Below are 24,715 nucleotides of genomic sequence, written 5' to 3'. Positions count from 1 at the left end.
GGGGAAGAAAACAGGAAAAGCTTTTCGTAACCAAAAGTATCGCGACCAGCGCATGCTCTGAGGCAGCATCAAAGCCGCTTTACTCCATCTCTACCTGATTTCTCCTTGTTTTGAAGAGTTCCCATAAACTGTGAAAAACTTCGACGCTTCTCCCACCACTGATGGATTGATAACCACAGCATACGCAGCAAATAGTGTCGGCGAACACATTTGTACCACATCTCTGTCCCTGTGTCCATTGCGCCACACGTATGCACTGCACTGCAGCTTCCTCCCGTATGTGTCCCGAACTTAGCGACGAGGCGTTTGTTTTACAGCGTGTCTGTTTACCCCTAGCACCTGTATGCGTTCTTGGAGGAGGGGAGGTACCCCAGCTGGGAATGCGACGTACAGGAAACCAGGTACGGAGCGAGGGCGCGGAGAAAAGGTTTTACAGCACGAGACATTCCATAGCAAGGGCGTTCCATAGCCCGAGCTTAAACTCGGCAGTGTTGAGATGTGGCCGTCCACGCCAGCACACCGCAGATCAGTGGGAGAGGGGGCGAAGAACGCGGCCAAAATAACGCATGAACAAGCAGCGAAGTTCGCCATCGTCGACAACTCTCCCATGAGACAGACAGACCGACAGACAGACCGACAGACAGACAGACAGACAGACAGACAGACAGACAGACAGACAGACAGACAGACAGACAGACAGACAGACAGACAGACAGACAGAGACGTTATTTCGTCCTTCGTCATCAGGTATTTGCGCACTGCGTAGTAGACTGATCGAAGACATTCTAAGTCATTGAGGCAGATCGCAAAGCAAAGCAAAGAAATGCGTCTCAAGCGGCAAGATTACAAAGCCACTCGACAATGAGAGGCGGAAGCAAGGCCACCCAGGCGTTTAAGTGGACATCCGTGCTTTCGAATTGCCAAACCCCATGCGCTTACTAGTTGTCCTGGGACGTTTTGTTTCGTGAACGTGTGAAACCCAATGGTACCGAAACAGCTCTGCTGGGCAATCAGCCGCCATATGAATGGTTCGGCACTTGATTTTTTTTTCTGCAGCTCAAACGACCACTTAGTTATTTATAGTCATAAAACTAAAGCCGAACGTCGAAACGTTTCTCTGAATTGATTGAGAACTGTTCTGAGAATGACTATTGTGCCGCATTTATTCTTATTAAAGGGACTCTGCAACACGAAGGCGCTATCTGCATTATTTAAAATAAAACACTTCGCGCAACATGAAGTAGAGAAAAGTGTCGACATCGACGAAGAATAGACAATGCCAGAGTCCTTCAATGCTTTACTGGTCACGAAACTTCGGCGCTCGTTTCATATACGGACCGCGCGTGCCACTACAGGCGCCACCGCCGCACGAAGGTCATCCAGCCGACGCGCGTGCGGCGTATTGGCCAGCTCTTGGCGCGCAAACGCTTGCTGCTTTTGGTGTCTGCGCGCTGATTAAGTGTGTTTTTTTTTCGTAGTAGATAGCGATGAATAGTCCAGTCATTGTGTATATCACCTGCCTTCAATGGGGTTTTATTTTTCGAAGTAAATTACCGTAGACTTCGGCCGCGAACGGCAACGGCTTCTGTGTGCTCTCGCACAAGCGCTGCGCCGTCGTGTTTACGGATTTTTAAATCTATATTGCTTCTTTTCTTACAGCAAAGTTCTAATTACCACGTATACGGTAGCTGTGTAGTCACGGACTGCTGCGGGCCTATCGATAATACAATAAAAATTGCGCCCACCTCCCCGCGAGGGGAACCCTGTGTAGATGCGACGCATCGTGGGGTTCACTTGGTGTTTCCGTTGGATTGATTCTGAAATCGCGTGAAACGTGTCGGGAACGCGTATGATTATTATGTTTTATGATTATTATTATGTTTTATTGGCCAATCTTGGTCAATCTCCTTAAGTGGTATGCTTGGGGCTTCACTGTCGCAACGACCTTTACTCCATCATTGTTGCTGTAAGTGGGAGCTTCTTTTCTTTTATTGAAAGTGTTAATCATTGTCCCATCATGCGTTGTATCAGTAGCATCTTGACGTAGTTTGAATGAGTCAAGGATATAGGGCGCGTTCGTAGCATTTGATGATGTCGCGGTTTTGTGGCGCAGTGGGAAGAGCGTCCCTCGCGTCCCCCCCCCACAGGGTCGTGGGATCGGAACCGGGCGCCGCTAACTATTATTTTTTTTATAGTGTAGGGGGAGGGGTGTGGACGGACAACGCCGTATGGAGGGACAAGGCGAGTGAATGAGATGCAGTCGTATCTAAAAAACTGAAACAAACCAAGTACGCGTCGTTCAGACTACGCTTAATGAATCCGTTGATTGCTCTGGAATGAACAGAACGCTAAGAGATAGCCCAATAGTATTGTCGTTTCGATGAGTGGGTACATACTTGAGAACATCTAAAAACGCTGCAGAAACGCGAAGGATCAAAACACGAAGAGATATATGTTGCACCATGTGTCTTTCTGCATCCACGCTTTGCAATACTTGCAAAAACAGGAAGAGAAAAAAGAACAATAAAACTGATTTTATCACACGCAACAAAAAATTTCAATGTTACGAAGGGAGACAAAAGAGCGTGGTCTAGCGTACAAAAATTTATTTTTTCGCGTTGCGATGTGCAGCACACGGAGAAAACAGAATATTTCCACGTAGCCAAGAACGAAGCAAAGCTTTTCTGAACGCAGCGAGCTAGCGATCTCCTGCACTACAAAAGACTAGAATGAAACACAAATGTCGAAGAAGCAGTCCGCAGTGTGACGTGCACAGATGAACGTCGATAAAGTGAGTTGCGCGGCGTTTGCTATGCATGCATTACTCTCGGAACGTTATTAATTTCAGATCCATGGAAATAGGATCGAGAACATAGTCGAAGAAACAAAAAATAAAGTTGGCGACAAGGTGGCACCCTTTCCGTATCAAACAATATTGCCCGGCGGGACGTACGACAAACAGAGCAAATGGGCGCTCCGGTTGAAACGCCAGATCAGAAACCGGAATCGGCCACGCGCGGTTACAAAACAAACAAAACGAACCCTAAGGGATAATTCGCGAAAATGTGAAAAGTAAAAGCACAAGGACGTCCCAAAGCTTTTTTATACACGAGCCTGAGCGCAAGGTATACAAGTTTGCAAACAGGTGATGAAGCACCGCTACAACTTGACTTATATGACAAAAATCCGGCTTTAAAGGGACACTGAAGTGATATGTAAACATTGCGGGATTACTAGCGCAAATTGTAGTCCGGAGTCCCCAGGCCATGTTTCGACCACTCTAGGCGCGTTTCCGCGATTTTATTTAGTAGAAAAACTAATTCGAAAACGCTGTCCTCCTCTCTTTACGCTCGCCCATTTTCTGTGGCGTTTTCGTGTGACGTCAGGAGGGGATGAGCTGGCAATTGGCTGCGCCACGGCTGCGCTACTGCACGGCTCCCCGGCCGACAGAGTCAGTCGGCCCAGCGTTTCGTCCGCCGGCCGCCGGCGGGTCGTCGCAATCAAGGAGGTTAAAAAAAAAAATTGCTTGGTCGCAATTCGTTCGCTTAGTTGAAACGAAGCCAGGACACGTTTGTGAATGGAAGAATGTGCCTTTCTTTACTTGGTTTGTTTGTACACTGTATCTAGCTCCAAGTCAAGGTCGCTTCACACAAGCGCTGCACATGCGACGCTTCTCTGACTGGTACGCCAGTAGGAAAATATAAGGCCTCTTGAAGGCGGGAGAAGAGTCAGCGAAGTCAATATTGGTACTAAGCAAATAAAATCAACTGATATTTTTACCGTACAGCGTAAAACTAGAGCGCGGAAGCACTTTTTTGCGCTGGGCGAACAAGCACAGCGGTCAGCAGCACGACTACGCATCTGCGAACGCTTTTCCGTCTACGAAATGCAATTGCTAGACGTGAGCTACTGTGGAAACTCGGGCGACGCTTACTGCACGATCGCAGAACAACAAATAGTCACATAAGCGGCTTGAAATGCCAAAACTAAATAAAAGTGTAAACCGATTGTACAATATATACCCTATATTAGCAAGGCATTCGCGTCCCGCTCCGTGGCCTAGCAGTCTGGGGCGCTAGTAATTCTCCCCAAATGTTTTGCGAGTCACGAGTTCGAATCCCCGCGGGTACGTGCTTTTTTTTTTCTAAGTTAGCTTTTTTGTTTTCCGCCGATGTTTTCTATATTGAGTTCACCTTTTTTGGGGCCGCAACGTTCATGGCTACACGAACTAGTTTACAAAACGCGCGCAGGCTGGCACTGGCGCGCTAGCGAGTTCTCGTTGGCGTGCTGTTGCCATAAGCACCGACTGCTTGCAGGCAGTGGGCACAGGCCAGAATGAACAGACCCTTGGCCTGGTGCGAACACGCTTTTTACGATACAGGCATGAGGGAGGCAAGCTCCAAATATGGGGGAAAAGCGCATGACATTTGGGCGTCTGCGGGTACGCGGAGGGCGTTCATGCACTGCGTAGGTCTCGGCTAGTGAATGCTACGACTACAAGCCGTCCTGGGAGGCTTATCTTGTGCATTTTACAGCCGACAACATGGCAGAAGCGCGGTACGATGATTACTGAGATATTGAGAATGCCCATCCAACAAAGCCATTGGTTATGTTTTACAGAACCGAAACCGAAACCGAAACTTGTGTGATTGCTAACCTTGGGCATCGTCCAATCACGGTGCCCCTCCTCTCAACGTCACAGCCTTAGTTGGTGCGGCCGCCGCAAACCGCGCATGGTAGTTTTTCTTCTTTCGCGCTTTGTAAAATAATTACCGATTTGTCAACCGGATAAACGATGAAAAGTGTGCTAATTTGAGCCAGTCTACGCAGTGCAAGCAAAAACGGGAGCTTGACAAATTCACTTCAGTGTCCCTTTAAGTTAGCCTTGGACAATTCTAGGTCCACGATGCTCTCAAAATGGTACAATGCTTTTTACATTCTCACACACAGTGCATTTCACACACTGTCGCCCACTTATAATCGAAGCTGAAATCTCCCGTTGCTTGCCTTGGAATGGCGCGCCTCCAATTCTCACGCAGCTGCCCGTCGCTCGGTCAACAGAACAAGGAAACATTTTCTGTGGTGTCGTTGTACAAGGAACGACATCCCGGGACGCAACACGTGTTCGGCATCGTCGTTGCACTACTTAATTCGCATCACGAGAGCGCGATATGCACGTTACATTTTTTTCCCGCATTAAACAAACACAACTCGCCGCGGCTCCGCCGTTCGAGCCAGCGCAGCGCCGCCCGAGAAGTGACCTCAGTGAGAGGGTGGCGCTACCACGCGGCGGCCAAACGCAGCATATGAAGCTCTCCCATTGAGTTACGGAGCAGTTTCGTGACCAGTAAAGCATTGAAGGACTCTGACAATGCCAAGGCGGCATTTGATGTCACCAAAAGTGCACAAAAAATCCGGCAAATCACAAAAATTCTTGCTGCATGACGCATAAACGCGTTATACGGCTATTTTAGCAGTAATTGTGAGCTTCCTGTCGTTGAAGAAAAAATGGCATTCGGCTGAAATGTCCTCCGCACCGTAACGGCATGATTGGGCAAGTCTATTGAAGTGACCTCAGTCGGTCACAGTTGCACACTCCAGCATCCGCCGAATTCGCACTTTTCCTGTGAATGCCGCCTATACGCCTTTCCAAAGCTACACGTGAGAACGTGTGGTCCGTATGGCCGCATGGGTATACCATGGCTGTATCAGCCTTACAACGAGAAAATTGACCGCGTATCTGCTCACTTCTCTCCAAATGTCGTCGAAAGACGGTGGTCTTCTGCCGCCGCTGCCCCGTAAATGTCTCCTCTTTTCTCTCTCCCACGCTGTTTTCCCCCCTTCCTCGGTCCTCCCATTATACACGTAATGGAGGTTTCCCCGACAAATAAAAATATATATTTCTCTCTCCTCAACTCAATTACATTTTGCTTTATTCGCACTGCTGACGCGTCATCTGTAGGGACCCATTGTTACTCTTGGGCTTAGTGCTCAAGCCACGAGCTCGAAACTAGAGAGGAGCCCTTTTTGTATTTTGTCGTTGGTATTGTTTTTTAAGCGTTTTTTGTTTGTTATCGCAAAACTTATGTTTACGTCTATTGTTAATTAAAATAACACCGCTGCTGTCACTCATGTCTTCATGTTTTGCCTAATATATGCCTAACGTTTCCTTTTTGGGGAACATTGTTGATAAGTATGACGTATGAGGTAATACCAGATTTGGTATTCTGAAAATGTATTGCCTATATAAACGTCTCGTTCAAGAATTCTTTCGGCCCGGCGGCTAATCGAGGGACCGACAGATAGACCAAACTATTCTCGTCTAAATAGGCCAAGAAAGACTATAGTCTTTAAAAACAAGGAACAAGATCACAAGTTATTCTGTATTCTTTTGTGGCCTCGTTTAGTCACACCTATGTACCAATCAGTTATTACCAGTGAAAATTCAGGCTGTGAATGTCCACTCTCTCTTAATTCTTAACACATATGCTTGCCTCTTCTACGTACGTACGTACTTCAGTCACTGAATAAAGATAGTCAGAGCATGCAGTGTGTGTATATTGCCACGAACCATACCTTCTGCTTTGTTTAATTGTGTTTTATTCCAAGAGTCTAGCCGCGCCCAACTGTCTTATCTGTGTTTGAAACGAGGCGCGTGTTTCTTTCCCAATCTGTTGTACGGCGCGCAGGCTATCTTATTTTATAAATAATGTATATACAATTTATTTACAACAAGAAAAAATTAAGAGGGTGTTCTGAATGTCTGACATGTGGAACATTCGACTCAATGCGCCTCAATAAACAATCGCTACTTTCTAGGGGACAAATATGACGATTAAGGGTGCCCGACTTACTATTTTAATAAAAAAATGTAACTGCGCTGTGGCATAACGCCATGTGAAACGCCGTATCTTCCACTGCGTTAACTCACAGCGCTAACTACATTTTACCAGACAACTTGCATGTTGAACCTTCTCGTTGGCCTATTTGGTTTCTTTGATCGTAATGATTGGTCATTGAGGTGCGTTGTGGAGAAGACACACGAGTTGAGGACATCAGAGTGAAACCCTAAATTCATGATAAGGTGTAACCATCAGCACGAACAGATTACCTATTGTCGTATTTGGTATCTTGACCTGAGTATAGTATGCACTACAAAAAAAAGCTATGCGAGCATAAAAGCAATTCTTATGACATCTAAATGCGAAAGAATTACTTGTCGCTGAGTGTGTCGCTGTGTTGTGTCGCTGCATGCAGTGTTGCTACTGGCGGCTTTCGGAGCTGCCTTTGCTCTTCTTGTCGCTCTCATATATCTCCCGGTTGCCCTGCTCTGCACCGCTGTGTTTACCGCTTGTCTGCTCGCCGGTGTCTGGGCGGGCATGTAAGTACTTCGCCTCGCTGCAACTCGCCGTGCTCGCTCAGCAGCGGCTCGCACTGCCTTTTACGTTGTCGGGAGCTTGCTGGGGGAACCTTCTTCCTCTGAAGCAGGTCGCTTCGCTGCGTTGCGTGTGTCTCGCACTTTATCGGCAGTACACTGGAGCTTCCGGCCATGATTTGTCCCTTTGCTGATGATGCAGACGAGACCGGTACCACCACGTAAAATTGGTCTAGTTGGTAATGATTAAAACCGACATGGACACGACAAAAAGAAAGTAGAGAGGCCACAGCACTGGCTCGCAAATGAAAGTTTTTAGAACCGCGAGCAGCTTAAAAATTAACAACTTTCCACTCATGTGACCGCGAGCCAAACACCAACAACATGTGCGTCTGAAGAAAGGACTTGTTCTATGATAGCCCGCGGTCAAAAATTAAACCTCTATCTCATATAAATGAAGTAAAGGCATGCTGATACACCGCTCGCCACTTCTTTTCATGTTGTACGCCTCAGTGATTTCTGTGGTGAGCTGATCTCGGTGCACAAACGCATTCAATACGCATTAAATACATATAATCTCCAAGAAAATTTCGCGTAATGCTTTTGGCTTCATACACTCCAGCACTGTGGCCTCCTCATCACAACCTACCACCTAGTCTAATCTTGATCCCCCCTCCTCTCCCCCCACCCCTTTCCGCTGAGCAATGGGAGACCGCGCTGACAAAATCATCGGCGGAGCAACAGCAAGCTGTCGTGACCAGAGCCCCGGAAGCAGCGCGGAATCGCGGCCTCCTGGACTAGGAAGGCTGAACAGATACCCTTATCCTGAAATTTATGCGAATAAATGTTCCTAACTACGAAGACAATCCCGAGGTTCAACTTCACTGCAACGTACTCAATTGACCAATACACGCAGTTAACAATGACGTCTCGGTGAATTACGATATCGAGCATACGAATATTTTAAATTAAATTTAACGTTATATCTAATTCACAGTACGGAACAAGCATTGCTTACCATAAAAAACAAAATTATAGAAAACATTGAGTGCCGTGTATAAACACTGGGCCTATTCTGGGATTTTCTTAAAGCCTTTGATTGTATGAAGCCCGACATTCTTCTAAAACAGCTTGAGAATTATAGCGTCCGAGCTGTAGCTTGGAAGTTAATGTAGGAGTTAATGATGTCCTTATCGGTAATTTAGTTGTCAACTGGGGTGTTCCGCAAAGTTCAGTTCTCGGGCCACTTTTATTCATGTTATATATAAATGATTTCTAACATACCTGAGTTATCGAACCTTATCTATGCACACGATACCAATGTTTCTTTACTGCCATGACTTCTACAGAGCCCGAAATGAAGGTAAATTGTTATTTAAACAAGCTAGCTGGGTGGCTAGGAAATAACAAAATGAGTCTAAACTTGTCATAAACTTACTTAATAATCTTTAGGCCGATTAACTTTTCGGGAAGGTGTAAATGTATAGTTCGAAAACACAAATTTACTACTGGTTAAACAAGTCAAATCTTTTGGCGTTTGGTTCAATTAAAACCTGTCCTGGAATGTTCAAGTTTCGAAGCTAATTTATGCATTAAGTGGAACAGTTGGTTGCTTATACAGAACCGCAAATTTATTGCCTCCTTGGTTGAAGTTTGCGATGTATTACGCACTTTTCTATTTCAAATTCTCGTATTGTATATTGTCCTGCAGGCACTACAGCTGGTGCAAACTATAAGCTCTTGCTGCTCCAGATGAAAGCTGTACGTCCAATAGACGGCTATCATGACAAGCCGATTTATCTGTTCATTCTCTCTCTCTCTCTCTCTCTCTCTCTCTCTCTCTCTCTCTCTCTCTCTCTCTCTCTCTCTCTCTCTCTCTCTCTCTCTCTCTCTCTCTCTCTCTCTCTCTCTCTCTCTCACCCGCTATTTGAAAGATACAGAATCCTAAAATTGAAACAAATATACTATTTTCGTCTGCTTCAGTATATACACCTAAACCGTTTAACCACCCCCTTCATGAAATACAGGAAACTAAATAGTACCTGAGCACTCAAAAAAAAAAAAAAAGAACAGTAGCCAAAACTCTCACAAATTATGACCAACAGGGTATGCGATTTCAGGTGTATGCAGCTGTTTACCTGTTTTCTTCAGCGAATGAATATGAGAAATCTAAAATATTTTTCTCAAAATATGTTAATTAAGAAATACTTAATTTAATGTAAGCAAGAACTCCCCTAATGTCTCTGGGTGTCTTTGTATTTTCAAGGCGCTATCTTGTTCATGAGACTAGTTATGCTCATTTTTTACTCAAGTGGGTATGGTGCTGCACATGCAGTCACAAACTTTCATTGTGCGTTGCAGAACTTGTAAGTTGGTGTTTCTTTGTGTATAGGACGTGTGTAAAGATGAACTCATGTTTTGTATTGCTGTGTTTTACGCGCCTATTTTAAGTTGGCTAATGGCTTCCAAACTGCTTCCCAACTGTAAAGAGAGCTGAGAACTCGTCAGGCCTGGTGGCCTTTTGTCTACGCTTGCTCTTGCGCTTCACAAAGAACAAAATAAAGTTAAAACTTCCAACTTCCAACTTGAAGTTCGGTTTGCGCTGTGGCAGAACGCAATACAAGCGTGACGTTCGTTATTGCGCTGTGGTACAGCGCAGATCGCTTTTTTTTTAGTCAAATGGTGCGCTTGACATCGTAATTCACCGAAATTTCATTGTTAGCGCTGCACGTACTGGTCAGTTGAGTGCGTTGCGGTGAAGCTGAAGCACAGGATTGTCTCAGAATGTAGTGTGAAAACTTCCGAGGATCTGTTTCCCCACAGTGCACCCGGGTCTTCAATAACATAGTTCAAGGGGGAAAATTTAAGTAACGACGCTGAGCATGCGATTGAACTCAAAATATATTCTCAGGTATGACACTACTGAGCTCAGAACACCGGAGCACATTTTGCGGGTAAAATTGTATGTTGGGCCTCGCCATTGGCTTGGATCGAGGAAATTGGTCATTCAAGTGCATTATGGTAAAGAAAACCCAGGGGAATATTAGGATTGTAACTTCAAGTTGCTATTTTTTTTAGATGGGCCCACATTGTTACACCAGAATAGGCACGGTAGTGCGAGTTCAACACACAAAATTTGGTCTGGGGTGTTTTGCCTGCCATACACTGCATTTAACTGATGCACTCTAGAATTTTGTGTAAACTACACACTACAATGCCCATTTTTTGATACCGCCTAAGTGTGCACAATTACGGCTGCAGAATCAATAGATTCAACTTTTTTATACGCAGGTAGGTGGTCGGAAAGTGTGCCAGAGAGGCAGCACATTATGAACCTCAAAATAGATGTCATGTTTGCACTCGGTGTACCTGTGCACGCTTTTTTTGAAGTAGGTGTGATACTCTGTGGCAGTTGCTTTATGTGGGCCTTCTCGTTTTAGTTCTTCTCTCGGTGACCCTAGAAATTACCTGAAAGCACCAGAAAATTTGCAGGCTGGGGAACAATACGTGTGTGTCCAATTAAATGACATATTCCGTGCTTTGGCAGTCACTTATATACAAGCAAAGTTGACCCCGTCGGCGATGCAACTTGGATGTCAAGAAGTCAGCCATGTTGTCAACTGTGCAAATCATTTCGACCTGCTTTTCCAGAGCCTCGCCTTGGGGGCCTCAGCTCTGCACCTGATCCAGGCCACGCGGTATCTGCTCAAGCACAAGCCGGGAGGAGCAAGCGGCGACGCAACTGAAGAAATCACCTACGGCTTCCTCGTCGAGACTCGCATCGCCCGATTCAAATCAAGGTACTTATTTTCACATCCATTACCTTGCATACCGGTGCAAGAGAGAAAATCAGCAATATGCCTGCCAACGGTAGGGGATCGTAATGCGAAAGATTGCGAACTTGTTACGCCTTCGATTTCCAATTACGGTGCTTCCCAGGGTCTATTCGTTTCACCTGCACCGCGTGAACCAGTTCAGGCGGTGCCGCACTTTGCCATTCGTTTCAGCGGTGCAGCTCGCGGCACCTGAACCGCGCCATTCGATTCACCGGTGGTGCCGATGGGTACAGCACGTTTTGATGGCTTTGCCTGCACTCCCTGCCGAGGAGGTGCAGAAGCAGACGAAAAATGTGCAGGTGTGGTTCCGCCGATGGCGGAACCCGCTTTGCACCGCTGTGAACTGGTTCAAGAGGTGCAGGCTGAATCGAATAGACCCCCAGTCTCCTTGTAGTGGACACTTACGAGCCCATGGTTGTCCCCCTCTGTTTTCTGGCCTACACTTACCTTTATTTCCTACTCTCTCTTGTCTGCGTTCTGATGTGCGTTCTGATTAAATATTTCATTCGTTCATTCTTTCATTCATTCCAACAGTCTATTCTCGCTACCGGGCTGCAATATATCAGTTCTTAAGAAGGGCATACTCCGAGCAAAACGTCGAATGAAATTACTAAAAGTTTCGATTTTATTGCGCCCTGTTTCACATATTAAATCGTCAGTGTTCATCAAGTCCAGTCATACACGCGCACGCGCCCGCGCACGCACGCGCGCACATGCACGAACACGCATGGGCACACACACGCAATAACATTCATAACAACTTGAGACCAATAATCACATCAAACTTAAGCTGGTGCTCCAGTTCTTAATTTCTAAACATTCTTTGCCAAGTTCCCGAACTGGAACAGAGTAACGACTTGTATCTGCAGAAAAACAAGTGATTAGTAAAGCTCAGATTTAAGCGTAGAAAGAGTATTAATGTAGAGAAAACAAGGCAACAGTAAAAAGGCAAAAATGTAACCAAACAAAACAAAAATTCTCCCAACGTGGATATTCGTAGCCAAATATCGGAACCATTGTTCGTCGCAGGAAACAAAAAGAAGTCTACCTATTCAGGCGCCCTCGCTAGGTTAGCGAAAAATAAAAAAAAGTTCGTAAATATAAAGCAAAATGAATTAATGAAATAACACAGGTGCATTTAATCCAGCGCATTTACGCGAATAACTCATAAACACACAAAAAAAAACAAGAAACTGCTCATGAAGTTACGAAGTCACGAAGTTCTGCTTAATTTAGCGCTCTCACGCGATGAACAGGTGTTTTGTTCAGTTTCCCTTCAATGAAAACCACTGGAAAACCTAAGTTTTCTAAATGCATAAAAGGCGTAACTATGCTGACGCATTATAATTCCCACAATTTTCTTAGCTTTTCAAAGAATTTTAGGTACTGTAAAACAGGATAGTTTGTTTTTGTGTAGTTGGTCTGACAATGCCCATTAGCGCAATCTTCCCAGACTACATAATCGCCGCTTAGTTACCATAGGCGGTCAGTTAGAGGAGGAGGAGTGCTGGGTTGGTTGACCTCCTGAGAAAAGAGGGGGTATTGCAACCCCTAATCATCCCATATCCCCCAATCTCGTCGGTGCGCCATTGAATCAGGAAATTATGGGGTCTTCCGGGACGCAACGTCACAATGCTGTCGCATGAGAATTGACGTTCGTTCTGCAGCAAAGTCAAGCGTACGCAGTGCGTAGAAGTGAAGAACTCGACTTTTGATGGAAGTTCCTGCGTAGCTCGCGCAGGCGATTGGAAATAATTCAGTAAAAGCGAGTGTCCCTACTACGGTGCACAGCGTTAGGATCATCAATCCAGAACGAACTTCATCAGCAGGTATCCCCATCACTACCGTCCGCCACGCGTTGCTCAGCGTGAGCAATAGCCAGGTTTCATGACACGTGGTCCAGAGTCACACGGAGCCCACCAGTGCGCCGGCGTCGACGGTGTCGTCGAATAAACGTGGCGAGGGAGTTGCTTGCGGCACCTACAAACCAGCGCGGTAATCATCTCTTCAAACGACTGGGGTGTTCTAATGAGGCCAATTGAAAATACAAAACAAAACAAAAAAAAAACGTTCCTAGGAACAATTGCTGCCCTCTCTCGCTCACCCTGTGTTATACGGATGCAGCTGAGCTCCTCGATGTACTGAGCGTATATTATTGCGCCGCCTGTTTTCCTAGACTGTGTGGAGCCGGAAGAATAACCCTCATTGAGGAAAACAAACGTTCCCTGATTGGCAGGTATCGTGACTGGGAGGAACATGGGCAAATTGTATGCTTGGGGGTACACCGTGTGTTTTATGCTGTTGAAGCATCTTGATCACTAACATATATGAACAGGGGTGCTTGACTCGACGATGGCGTGAGAGCGCCCGTGCCTGGCGCGCTTTTCCCTCACGGCAGACGGAGAACATTATTCAAGTCAATCGAGTTTCCTTGCCAAGACGCTCGTGCAGATGCACGCCCCTCATGGAATTTTTAATTAAGACGATAGTCTTTCTTGAGCTACTTAAACCCAGAAATTCTAATCAGTCTGTGTGTCTGTTTGTCTGTCTGTCTGTGACTCGATTCAGCCACCCAGCGAAAGTGAAACAAAACCTGCTGAATAGTCTTATATACTCCCAACCAAATCTAAACGACTCAAGCCCGTTCTACATGGTGCGTTTTTCGCCTGTGAATTCGGTGGAACGAACATTCGCACTTGCGAAGTTCGCAATGGCTGGAAATGTCGTTACATGGCCTGCGAACGTCGCGATTTTCGCGCTTCAGAAACACATTGTTTGCAGACCGAATTAGGTCTGCCACGAGCAAAGCTTGTTGTGCTGTTAAAAAATTGTTTTATCGTACTTTCTGGGGAAGTTATTTCAGATTGTTTTGCAGTAAATATGAGTTTATTAGCGGTTTTATTTGACAATCGCCAATTATTTTTCAATATACGCACACATAGCAGAGAAGACAAACGCAGCAAGCAACGCTGGGTTCGCTTGTTGTGCGTGCCTAGTACATTTTGGTGTACCTCGGACGGGACTTCTTCGGTTCTTATGTACTTCTTCCGAACTGCTGTGATGTCCGCGACATGCGCGGACACCGATTACGCATTCGTTGAAAACGGCGCGCGACATGGCGACATCATGTTGTGAACACGCGTATGTTTGTGTTGGTGCGTCCGCACTTACGCCGCGCGTATGCAAGCAACACCATCTGGTTGCCAAGCGTGCAAATGGTGATGCCGTGATGTGGCCGTGACGTTCCCCTAGCTGTGTTGCTATTGGCCACAAGTTCCGGCCCCTCTACCGCCTCCCACGAGCGGCGTTTGCCGCAACGTTACACTACTCGCCCACCTATCTCTTTGTCACCTTCTTTCTCCTCTCTAATCTTTATATCCCCCTCCTCCCCCTCCCCACCGCACTGGGTTGTATGCAGGTGAGCCCCCAGTTGGGCTCAATAATATTCCCAGTGCACTTCCTTTTCCTTTTCACCCGAACCACCTAAGAAGCAACGTTACTTCTAGTAACGTTGGTTTGCCGGGGATGCTCGATCGTTCCCAACTTTTGACACTTTGCCGCAGCAACGAAAAAAGGTCGTTCTGCCGCACGAGCGGCGCCGCATCTGCGAATTCGCAGGGAAAATCGCTCCATGTACAACGGGCTTAAGTCCGGTGTAATGTTCATGCGTGTCAACATTGTTGAACAAGAACAAGACATTACGCAAATATAAGGCAGAAAATACATAAGCGATGTTTTCAGTGTTCCTTTATAAAAAATTCACAGATGCTTGATTTTTGCGAAATGAAATACTACATCCACTGAAAAAAAAATTCATTCCGTCGCCTGCTGTCGCCCGCGCCACTATAGCTTCTGGCGGCATTTTAAGGAATCAAGCGGCAACAGTTACGAAAGGTTAGGTTCCACTAGATAGGTTCCACGTTCTGCTTGGAACGCACGTGGAGTAGAGAAACGTGGTTCCATAAACGTTGAAGTAGGGCGCCTCGAGTCACGCGCATCTCCGCCGCACGGCAGCGCTGGCATCGAAGCACCCGGCCTGGAGCAGTGGAACGCGGTAAATTTAAATGGACTTGAGCAAACCTTTAGTGTGTTTACTTTGGGAGGAGAGCGACGGAAGAGGACAGCATGAGAGGTGAGTGGGAACGCAAAGGGAGGTATTTACTTAGTAAATGTCGACGAGAGACCATCGTGTTTTGACATTTGCAACGAAAAGAGCAGATACGCGACCACTTTTTTTTGCATTACGTACAAGGCTGCCGCGGGAATTTAGAAGGCTATGACGGCAAGGTTGTCGGTATATATGCTAACCATTCATTGATTAATTTTATTGCAAAATACGTTGATTTTTCACACATTAAAATTCTGGCCTTAGCATTTGACAGTAAGAGTGGCATCAATTGTTATTCCAAACTTGCAAGAGCAGGCAATATTTACCGGCAGTTTATGCAGGGTATGTAAATGGGTCGCTTCGTAAGGGAAGTAACTGTTGGTAAAGGATCCCCTATCACAGCCTTAAATATATTTCAGATAAATTATATAGGTTTCAAACGTCAGTAAAAAGAGGAGAGAATGAAGTTTATGTTTACCACGAATTAGTTGAAGGGGACTATGGAAATTAAGATATTTAAAAAATGATCTTGCAGCTGGGAAGAATGGATCGGCGTACTCGATAAAGTTGAACATCCCTAATCAGCGCCTCATGTCTCAATAGCCTAATTTTGTAATTAACTTGCTCTGTAGGTGCACAAGGCCATCAAGAATGTAGAAATAAGTGATACGCGCGTACATTTTACGTCTGCTAATTGAATCCGATGTTGACTGTCTCTTCCTTATGCGCAACTGTCTGACTCACCGTGTTGTCTCAATTATCTCACCCTGTTGTCGCCCCACACACGAAGCTTATTTGGGGTTTTATAAGCCGAAACCACATCTGGGTTACGGGGCGGACTGCAGCCCAGGAATTTCATCCTCGTGGGTATTTTGCTCCCTCCCTCCCTCTTTCCCTCCCCCCCCCCCCCCCCCCCCCTCTCTCTCTCTCTCTCTCTCTCTCTCTCTCTCTCTCTCTCTCTCTCTCTCTCTCTCTCTCTCTCTCTCTCTCTCTCTCTCTCTCTCTCTCTCTCTCTATCTATCTATCTATCTATCTATCTATCTATCTATCTATCTGTCTGTCTGTCTGTCTGTCTGTCTGCGTGTCTGTCTGTCTATCTATCTATCTATCTATCTATCTATCTATCTATCTATCTATCTATCTATCTATCTATCTATCTATCTATCTATCTATCTATCTATCTATCTATCTATCTATCTATCTATCTATCTATCTATCTATCTATCTGTCTGTCTGTCTGTCTGTCTGTCTGTCTGTCTGTCTGTCTGTCTGTCTGTCTACCTATCTATCTATCTATCGACCACGCACGCACGCGCACGCACACGCACGCACACAAACACACGCACACACGCACGCCAAACGCCACATTTACTGCTCAGAACATGGCCGAAGAAGGTATGCAGAAAATAGTAAAGTGTCGGTCTGTAATTCCGATCTGTAATGCCCCCCAGATGAGCGTCCGACGCCATAATAAAGGTCAGCCTTTGCATCTTTGTAGCTGCACCAATAATCCTGTCTAGGGCTCTGAGCTGGAATGACCAACTTTGTTTAGTCTTTGGTTATTTAAATGTAGTCGTTGTTAAATAAATTATCCCGAACATTGTCCTAATTCGTTGAGTAATTTTATTTTATTTACGCTCGACTGCGCTCGATGAGTGCCGTCGACGATGAGAACAGGCGGGCATGCACCCGACGTCACTGTGGTCGTCAGCGGGTGCTGTCTCCTCTTCGTATACGACCGTAAAAAGTCGCAAACAGGCGGGAATCCCCGTACCTGTAAAGCCCTGGAGGACGCGTGCGTAAAATGACCCGTTTTGCGCGGAGAGAAAGACGGATAGCGGCTACAGCTATTTACATAGATAATAGTGGGGACAAATCACAAAATAAAATAAAACGATCAATACCCGAAGGGCTATTCCGGTGTATGGTTTCCCCGAAACAAAACAAAGCAAAGTAAAAACATATACCAGGAAAAGCCACACCACTGTATGTACGCAAAGCCCGATAATTTATTCGCAGCACAGGGGAGAAAGTTTCCTAGTAGTCAAGGTGAAGCCAGTAGCTTCTCCGACTAAATTGCCGCGATGTGAAATCGCGGCGTGACGATTCGTCGCCGATTGCAACCTTAGAAGAATCGGTAGGGGAGAAAGTAGCCGTGCGGGACAGCTTGGAGAATCGCCTGCAGGGGACGCCCTCACTTTTACGAAAGGTGAGGTGTTCGAGGTTTAGTCCCTGGCGGAGTGCCCGAGCTATACGGTCACGCATTGCACGCGTGGTTTCGCAGTAAAAATCGCTGTCATGGGCATAAATCGCCTTCGAGGCGATTTGTGTACATTTCCGCACGACGTCCACGCTGTACAATTCACGCATAAAGCAGTGGCCGCGGCTTTATCCCTCGATTGTGCAGCGTCGACTTTCTAACCTGCTTTAAAGGGTTAATAGCTCCATTTTCATCGGTGGTGGCAACATATGTCACAGTTTACTTGCGTACCGCGTGTGAAGTGCTTGTGCGAATTGGCGTGGTGTTATCTCTCCTATAGCTCCGGCAGTAAGCCCCCTTCGAGCCCATGCGGGTAAGCAGTTAACGACAGCTGCCTTATTAAGGGCAGAACGAGCAAGCGATATATATCTGGGCGTTCATCGCCTGCAGCGGGCTACTTTTTCAGCGCGGTAACCGTGTGCCCCTCACGGTTAACTCCTTTACAGGCGGATGATACATTGAACGATATTTTTTTGTAAATGCTGAATAGGTAAACCACTCTGGCATTTCCTACTTGAGAGCAGGGTGCGGGCATTGTGCCCGCACGCGGCTCGCGTTTTCTGCCGTCATCGGCAAGCGTGATGCAGCATTTTGCGGAGCCAGCCGTCAATGTGAGGGAGTATCGCTGGCAGTCGCGCATGCTACCGTGCAGTTAACACGCCGATAGCTATTTTTTAGTGCTGGCCTATATTTCGTCAGTCCTGCCCATTCTATGTCACTGCTTGCAGTGCCGAATTTTAAAGTTTTTAAATATTTTTGGGGGGTCAAAAACGTCTTTAGTGGCTGAAAAGGAGCTTAGTGATTTACCAAAGCCTAGTTCTTTCAAACTAAAGAAAGTCGTATTTTGTCTTCATGGTTTCTTTAACAGCGTGCTGAGATTTTAGGATTGGTAGTGCGGCTTGCTGGTGTGCCAGCGTGCCGGTAACTTATGCTCACGCCGTCCATGAAGCAAAGGTTGCTGTAATTATTCGTAGAAACGGCACGACTAGAATGCTTCGGTTCGTTTTAGTTGTTTCGTGAAAAGAAACAATACAGCCTGAAAAATTTACAAAAATGTTGCCGCAGCGCAGAAGTCACTTTTTTTTTTGTTTTAGCCAGGGTGTTTTGTTAAGAATGATTTGATTGACCAGATTTATTTTCCTTCGCGACGAATGTGAAAACCTGTACTAATGTGACGTTTGAATGTTATACGCACTACAAGTTCTGTTTGGTTCATTCGACCCCGGCTGTATAGCCCGTTTACGCTTCACCCACGACTTAAAATCGACCCTGGCATAGAGGAAACACGCAATGCGTATAAACGAAGTTGAATCTGTCTTGGCAGCATTGATAAACTTGAAAAAAGAAATCGCGTTGTGAATGAACTAGGCGCAAGCTGTGCGTGGTTGTGGAAGCTTTGGCCGTTGTTTGCCTGCTACATTTTTTTTCTTCAGTTCTATAGAACTTAATCTATGTTTCCCACTTCAAAACTCTTGATCCCATCATTACCTGAAATGTTCCGAACGTAGCCAGCTTTGCTCTGGGCGAGGTGTTTCCCTTCAAGCCAAATCATAAGCTCTGCGTGATTTTTCAGTTGTAGTCCAATGGAAGATTAGTTGACTGATTAAAAAGAAAGATGATATTCTTAAGTATACGTATACCCCACCCCTATTGAAAAATAACTATTGTGGAGGCTAAAATTTTGCTAAAGTCAACTACAAACAATACGCGTTATAATGCGAGATGCGAGAAAGCTCTGCTAGCACGAACCCGAGGAGGAAGAGCTGGCTTCCTCAACCTGCCATAGGGATAATGTATACACACGAAAGGACAACACAAAGTAACAGAAGAGCTCGAACACCAGAGCACCAATGCAGAATAATTAAATGATTAAAAATGTATTATCTAGGTAAATAAAAAAAAACTTCCGTTGAGCCGCATTTCTTAAAACGGCTGTTCTTAGCCTATGTATACCTTGATCTTGTCTCTCTCAGCGCCTTTAGAATCCTGTCGCTCGGTATATTCTTGATACCAACGTTAATCTTTACATCGCCTCTGTACTCAACCCCTGGCGTGGGGTTTTAAATATGCCGCCGTGTGGAACTAATGGGTAAGCCTTCCGTGCCGTTCGCGGGTACATTTGTTTCGGGTCAGGCTAAGGTAAACATTGATTTCAGCACGTTTTCAAACTTTAATTGGCATCATTAGTAAAGAAGCACGACCAAATTAAACATATATAGCACACAAATCGCTATACACCGAAAGCTTTGACAGAATGATGCCGTTCAACTGAACGGCATCATTTCTCCTGTAGACACATACATACGGTATACCTTTTCGTGTTTACGACTTCGATGGCTCGTTGAACCCACGTCTTCCGAATTTCGTCAGACCTCCCCGAGGCGGGCTGCGCGGCAAGGTCTGCCCTGTCCTTGGAGCGGAGTCGGGTGCGCGGTGCGCTATTGTCACGCTGCAGGGCTGTTTACATGAGACATTCGGTCGACGAAGGGCTTGGATGGGCGAATTCTAATTGCAAGCGAAGGCGATGTTGCCAATGACAGGCACTCTGGTGAAAACAATACCCCTCGTATTCTTGGTTGTCACCGTAAATGGCAGTCGACCTTTCTCTCGGAAAATGTACGAGGGCGTTGAATGCGAAAATGAACGTTCCGTGTAAACAAGCTGTTAAATTAAGCAAGCAAGCAAATGAGTCAGCTTTTCTAGTGCTTGGCACGTGTAATTCTATTTTTTCTTGTTCAATCCCAGCGTGGGCCGGTGCATGCGCGCATATGCGGATACTGGGCCTGGCGCAAATCATCCTCCAGGTATACCCAGCAAGGGTCTAGCCTTGGCATCTTCGCCAATCCTCTGCAATTGTATTAGTCGGGTGTGAGTAAGCAAAAGTAGCTCTGTGGCAGCCGTAGCATGTGGCGGCCATGGCGAGGCTATTTTTAGAGGTGGCAAATTCTCCATTTCAAGGAGAATATCTTTCTTTTTCGCATACCTTATAAAGGTAAAACATGTGTACAAAATACCGCAGTTATAGCAAAATATGGTTGACTAATGGTTTGGAATTTTTGCTTGGGAGTCGGTGCGGCCTATACGTTCAATACTAAGACATTTCCAACTGGCAAAACCATTTTGTTTATCCATACATGCGCTAATTGTGCCTACTCACGCACACACACACGCATGCGCGAAACTTCTAAGTAAAGTTTGGTAGAGCAAAGGGAATTTCATGTCTCCAAGATGTGGGTGGATGGCATCGAAATGTGGACCCGTGCATCACAAAAAAAGGTAACTGGGCCATCGCCTCCCGCCTCCCTGAGGCGCCCCATAAGAGAAAGGCATGGACATGACTCAATGCAAGTAGAATACGAGATAGTAGTTTCGCGTCCGTACGTGAGAGCAGCATGTACAATGAAGGAAATTCAGGCGGGAAGCATGTATGGCGTACGGTTGGCTGCGTGTAGCGGTGTGTCGGGGTTAGAGGAAGCGCTGGAACATACTAGTGTTTGCCAAATTTCACAACCGGTGTCTGCCGCCAGCAGGACGCGCTTGCTTCGTGTCGTGAGCGCCGCTGATGTGCGACGTTTGAAATTATCTTAATCGGAATTGCACATTCATCATATTTATTCGTATCGTCGACGCGTTCGGTTAAGACTACGACGGCACCCCGGGCAATTGGTCCGACTGCGCGAACGTGATCTAGCTCTCACTCGCGACTTCTTCGCCCACCGAGTGGGAAAAGTGTGAGAATTTTTTAAACGATGTGATGTATTCCATCGGAGTAATTTTTTTTCTGTACGTACGCACATCATGTGGAATAATCTAGTCCTAATTGAATTGAATTTTCAAATTGAATTTTGTCTTCAAGATGGTTGCAACTTACACGGGAAGGTAAAAAAAGCAGTAGGAGATCCCAAGGCTAAAACCGTGAGCGGGCCCTCCAAAGATGATAGTTAAAGAAAAATATAAAGCAAACAGCGCAAGATTGTTTACTAAAAATATACTAATAAGCAATCACTCCGCAAAAACAGACAAAATGAAAAAAAGAAGAAAATAAATACATTATTAACTAAAGTAAATAATATTGCACTAATTGCATGTACACTGAAGTAAAACAATGAGTATAAGGTTACCGTCCCGTCTCAAAAATATTGTAAAAGAGGAAAGATGGATAACATATGATAAAGAAACGGTTACGGAAATTACAAATCGCTCAAGCACCAAATATTTACAAAAAGTCGTTGATTTTATAATTAAAAAGGTGGAGTGAATTGGAAAATTTAATTTAAGGACTTGAAGTAGTTCGTAGCTGGATAGCAGAAAACTGAATCTATTGTCTACCATGCCTAGTTAATCCGACGTGAATCAAAGGGCGCTAAATTTGAATTCGGAAGGATATATTGGGGGAAACTCTACGAGGCAAGGTGATCATTAAAAAAATTGGCCGTGTATCTGCTACTTTCGTTGCAAATGTCGTCAAAAGACGATAGTCTTTGTAGACATTTGCCAAGGAAATGCCCCCCTTTGCTTTCCCGCTCACCTCTCATGCTGTTCCTGTACCGTCGCGCTCATCCCAATGTAAACACACTAATGGTTTGCGCAAGGCGATTTGAATTTACCGCGTTCCACTGCTACAGGCCGGGTTCCTCGATGCCAGCGCTGCAGTACGGCGGAGACGCGCGTGAATGGAGGCGGCCGACTACAAGGTTTATAGAAACGCGTGGCCGTGTTCCACATGCGTTCCAAGCAGAACGTGGAACCTAGCTAGTGGAACCTTTCGTTGCTTTTGCCGCGTGATTTTTCATATGCCGTCAGGAGGCGGCGGTTTTTTGCAGTATGTAGGATATCATTTGCTATTGAAAAACCAAGCATCCATGAATTTTTTAATAAAGGAAAACTGTAAATATCCTTTGTGTACTAATTTCCTGTCTTATATTTGCGTAATGTCTTGTTCTTGTTCAACAAAGTTGACAAGTATGTACGTATAAACCGGGCTTAGACGTTTAAATTTGGCTGTGAGTATATAAGACTATTACGCAGTAAGCAATTACTTTGGCCGGGTGGCTGAATCGAGCAATAAATAAATAAATAAAAAAAAGGGTGGCTGAATCGAGTTACAGACGGACAGACAGACAGACAGACCAAAATTTCTGGGTTTAAGTAGCCCAGGAAAGACTATCGTCTTTAAAATAAAAAGAAGAGACCAATGCTGTACTGACAACGTTGGTGTTGGGGGCGAAACACCGAGTCAAGTAAACAACGGGAAACATACTGCTAATCGGCGTAGAACGTAATGATGAGTATTGCATGTTTTGTAACGGTATTAGCGGTGCAGTGTGGGCGTTATATGTACCGCCACGGAAATAAAGGCAGTAATGTAGCTGGCTGGAAGACAAGCAGTATACAAAGTTAAAAGGGATTGTAAGTTACAGTATGGCTTACCTCTTACGAAGACCCGTACGTAGCATGCTTTAGGGACGTTAACAGAAAACTTAAGCATGCACCATCGTTCTAGGAATAACAGGTCAGCCTGGAGCATTAGAATTACGGCATGGGTATCATAATACGAGAGAGAGAGAGAGAGAGAGAGAGAGAGAGAGAGAGAGCTTTGATAACGGTTGAAGCGGTCGTATTTGGAATCGGGGTTTTAGTTCAAAACCCCACTGGTGCGGTCGGCGGTCTCTCCCGCTTTCCCACTCCTACTACCATACTTTTCAACTCATCGAGCTGCACTGCTTCCTCGCCCCCTCCCCGCCAGTATGCTTAACCTGTGGTAATGATTACAGGGGAGGATTTTACTGTGTTTATTTAAACCACTTGCTTTCTATTCAGTAGAAAACTGCGCAACAAAGGTAGGGCACAACCGGTTATACCATTACGCCCAAGTTTAATGAAAATAAAGGTCAATGGTGTCGAATGCTTTTGAAAATCAATGAACCCGGCAGCAGCACCTTGACCGCGGTCCCTGAAGGACATAATTTCGCCTGCCAGACACGCTATTGCAACGTTAATAGATAGGCCAGCGCGAAAACCAAATTGAGAAGGGGAAAGTAGGTTGACTTTTGCTAGATAGCGCGAGAGACCAGTCACCGATGGCTTTTCCAGGAGTTTATCTAAGAATGAAGGAACATGTACCGGCCAGCTACTAGTAACTGGGTCACTAGTAATAATATGGTGCACTAGTAATCAACCATAATTCGATAGAAACCTATTTTAGGTACAGGAATAATGTCCCCAATTTCAGAGCATGTGGAAATACTCCGGATTTAATAAATGATTGAGTGTATAACAAACCATCGGACATACAAAAAAGGTTAACAAAATAAGCTTGGTATGGCACCTTAGACCCCCCAACCCAGGTACGGTAGCCTTCAATCCGGCGGTGGGAGCCCAAGTTTGTTCAGAATAATTGAATAAAGGTAAAAAGATTGACGGCTCCACGTAAGTTCAGAAAATTATGGGCACGAGGGAAGTTGTGCGCACACAGTCGAAAAGTAATTACTGAATGCATAGGCAATATGCCTGCAGGTTGAGCGAATCCTGGGTCGTCCTGAGTTATGAATTTAATGTGTTTATGTTGGGTAGAGTTTTTAATATATGTATTATTCGACTTCAATTTTCATTTATGTTGTCACCGCACGAAATTAATTTGTTGTCATACTAGCGGCGTTTTGAAGTTATAAAAAGTTAAAACAGAACGCGTGAGCTAGAGTTACATTCATAACGTCCTTGACAATTTAAGTTTGAAGGTTTGCGCTTCTTTTTTTATATGGAATATTTTTTTACAGAAGGAGTGACGGAACGAGTTGGAAAGTCAAGGGCACCCAGGGGTGCCGTAACGCCTACTGGAGGTTTCAGATGAGCTGTAATTGTGGACAGAATTAATGTTAAGATCGGAAAGTACCTCTAAAGCGATATCAGGACTTTAGACCTTGAAGGTGCAGGACCAGTAGATGTACGATACAACGTTTATTAATTTTTCACGATCGAAGATACATCGGTTGTAGGCTGTAGACGGGGCTGCGATCATTGGAATCACACTCAAGGGTGTCTGCTTGAATAGGAAGATATTGATGGGGAAAAAAATGCGGTCAAGGAGGGAATGCAAAGGATGGTCTACACACGTTAGGCATGCTTGTATTTTATAG

The 24,715-nt window shown here is 45.4% G+C and overlaps 1 protein-coding gene across 3 annotated transcripts in view; it reads left to right on the top strand.

Moving 5' to 3' along the window:
* Window positions 1-24,715, top strand: part of LOC144155365 (uncharacterized) — a 205,452-nt gene that overhangs the window by 175,008 nt on the left and 5,729 nt on the right. For all 3 annotated transcript variants that reach the window (XM_077686737.1, XM_077686736.1, XM_077686735.1), the window contains one exon: window positions 11,027-11,175. In XM_077686737.1, the coding sequence (XP_077542863.1) occupies window positions 11,027-11,175 (149 nt within the window). The remainder of the gene's footprint in view (window positions 1-11,026; window positions 11,176-24,715) is intronic.

The sequence above is a fragment of the Haemaphysalis longicornis genome, unplaced genomic scaffold, assembly GCF_048455015.1.
Source record: "Haemaphysalis longicornis isolate Haplotype H1 unplaced genomic scaffold, Haemaphysalis longicornis Haplotype H1 scaffold_1, whole genome shotgun sequence".
NCBI lineage: Eukaryota > Metazoa > Arthropoda > Arachnida > Ixodida > Ixodidae > Haemaphysalis > Haemaphysalis longicornis.
This window is presented reverse-complemented; position numbering and strand designations above follow the sequence as displayed.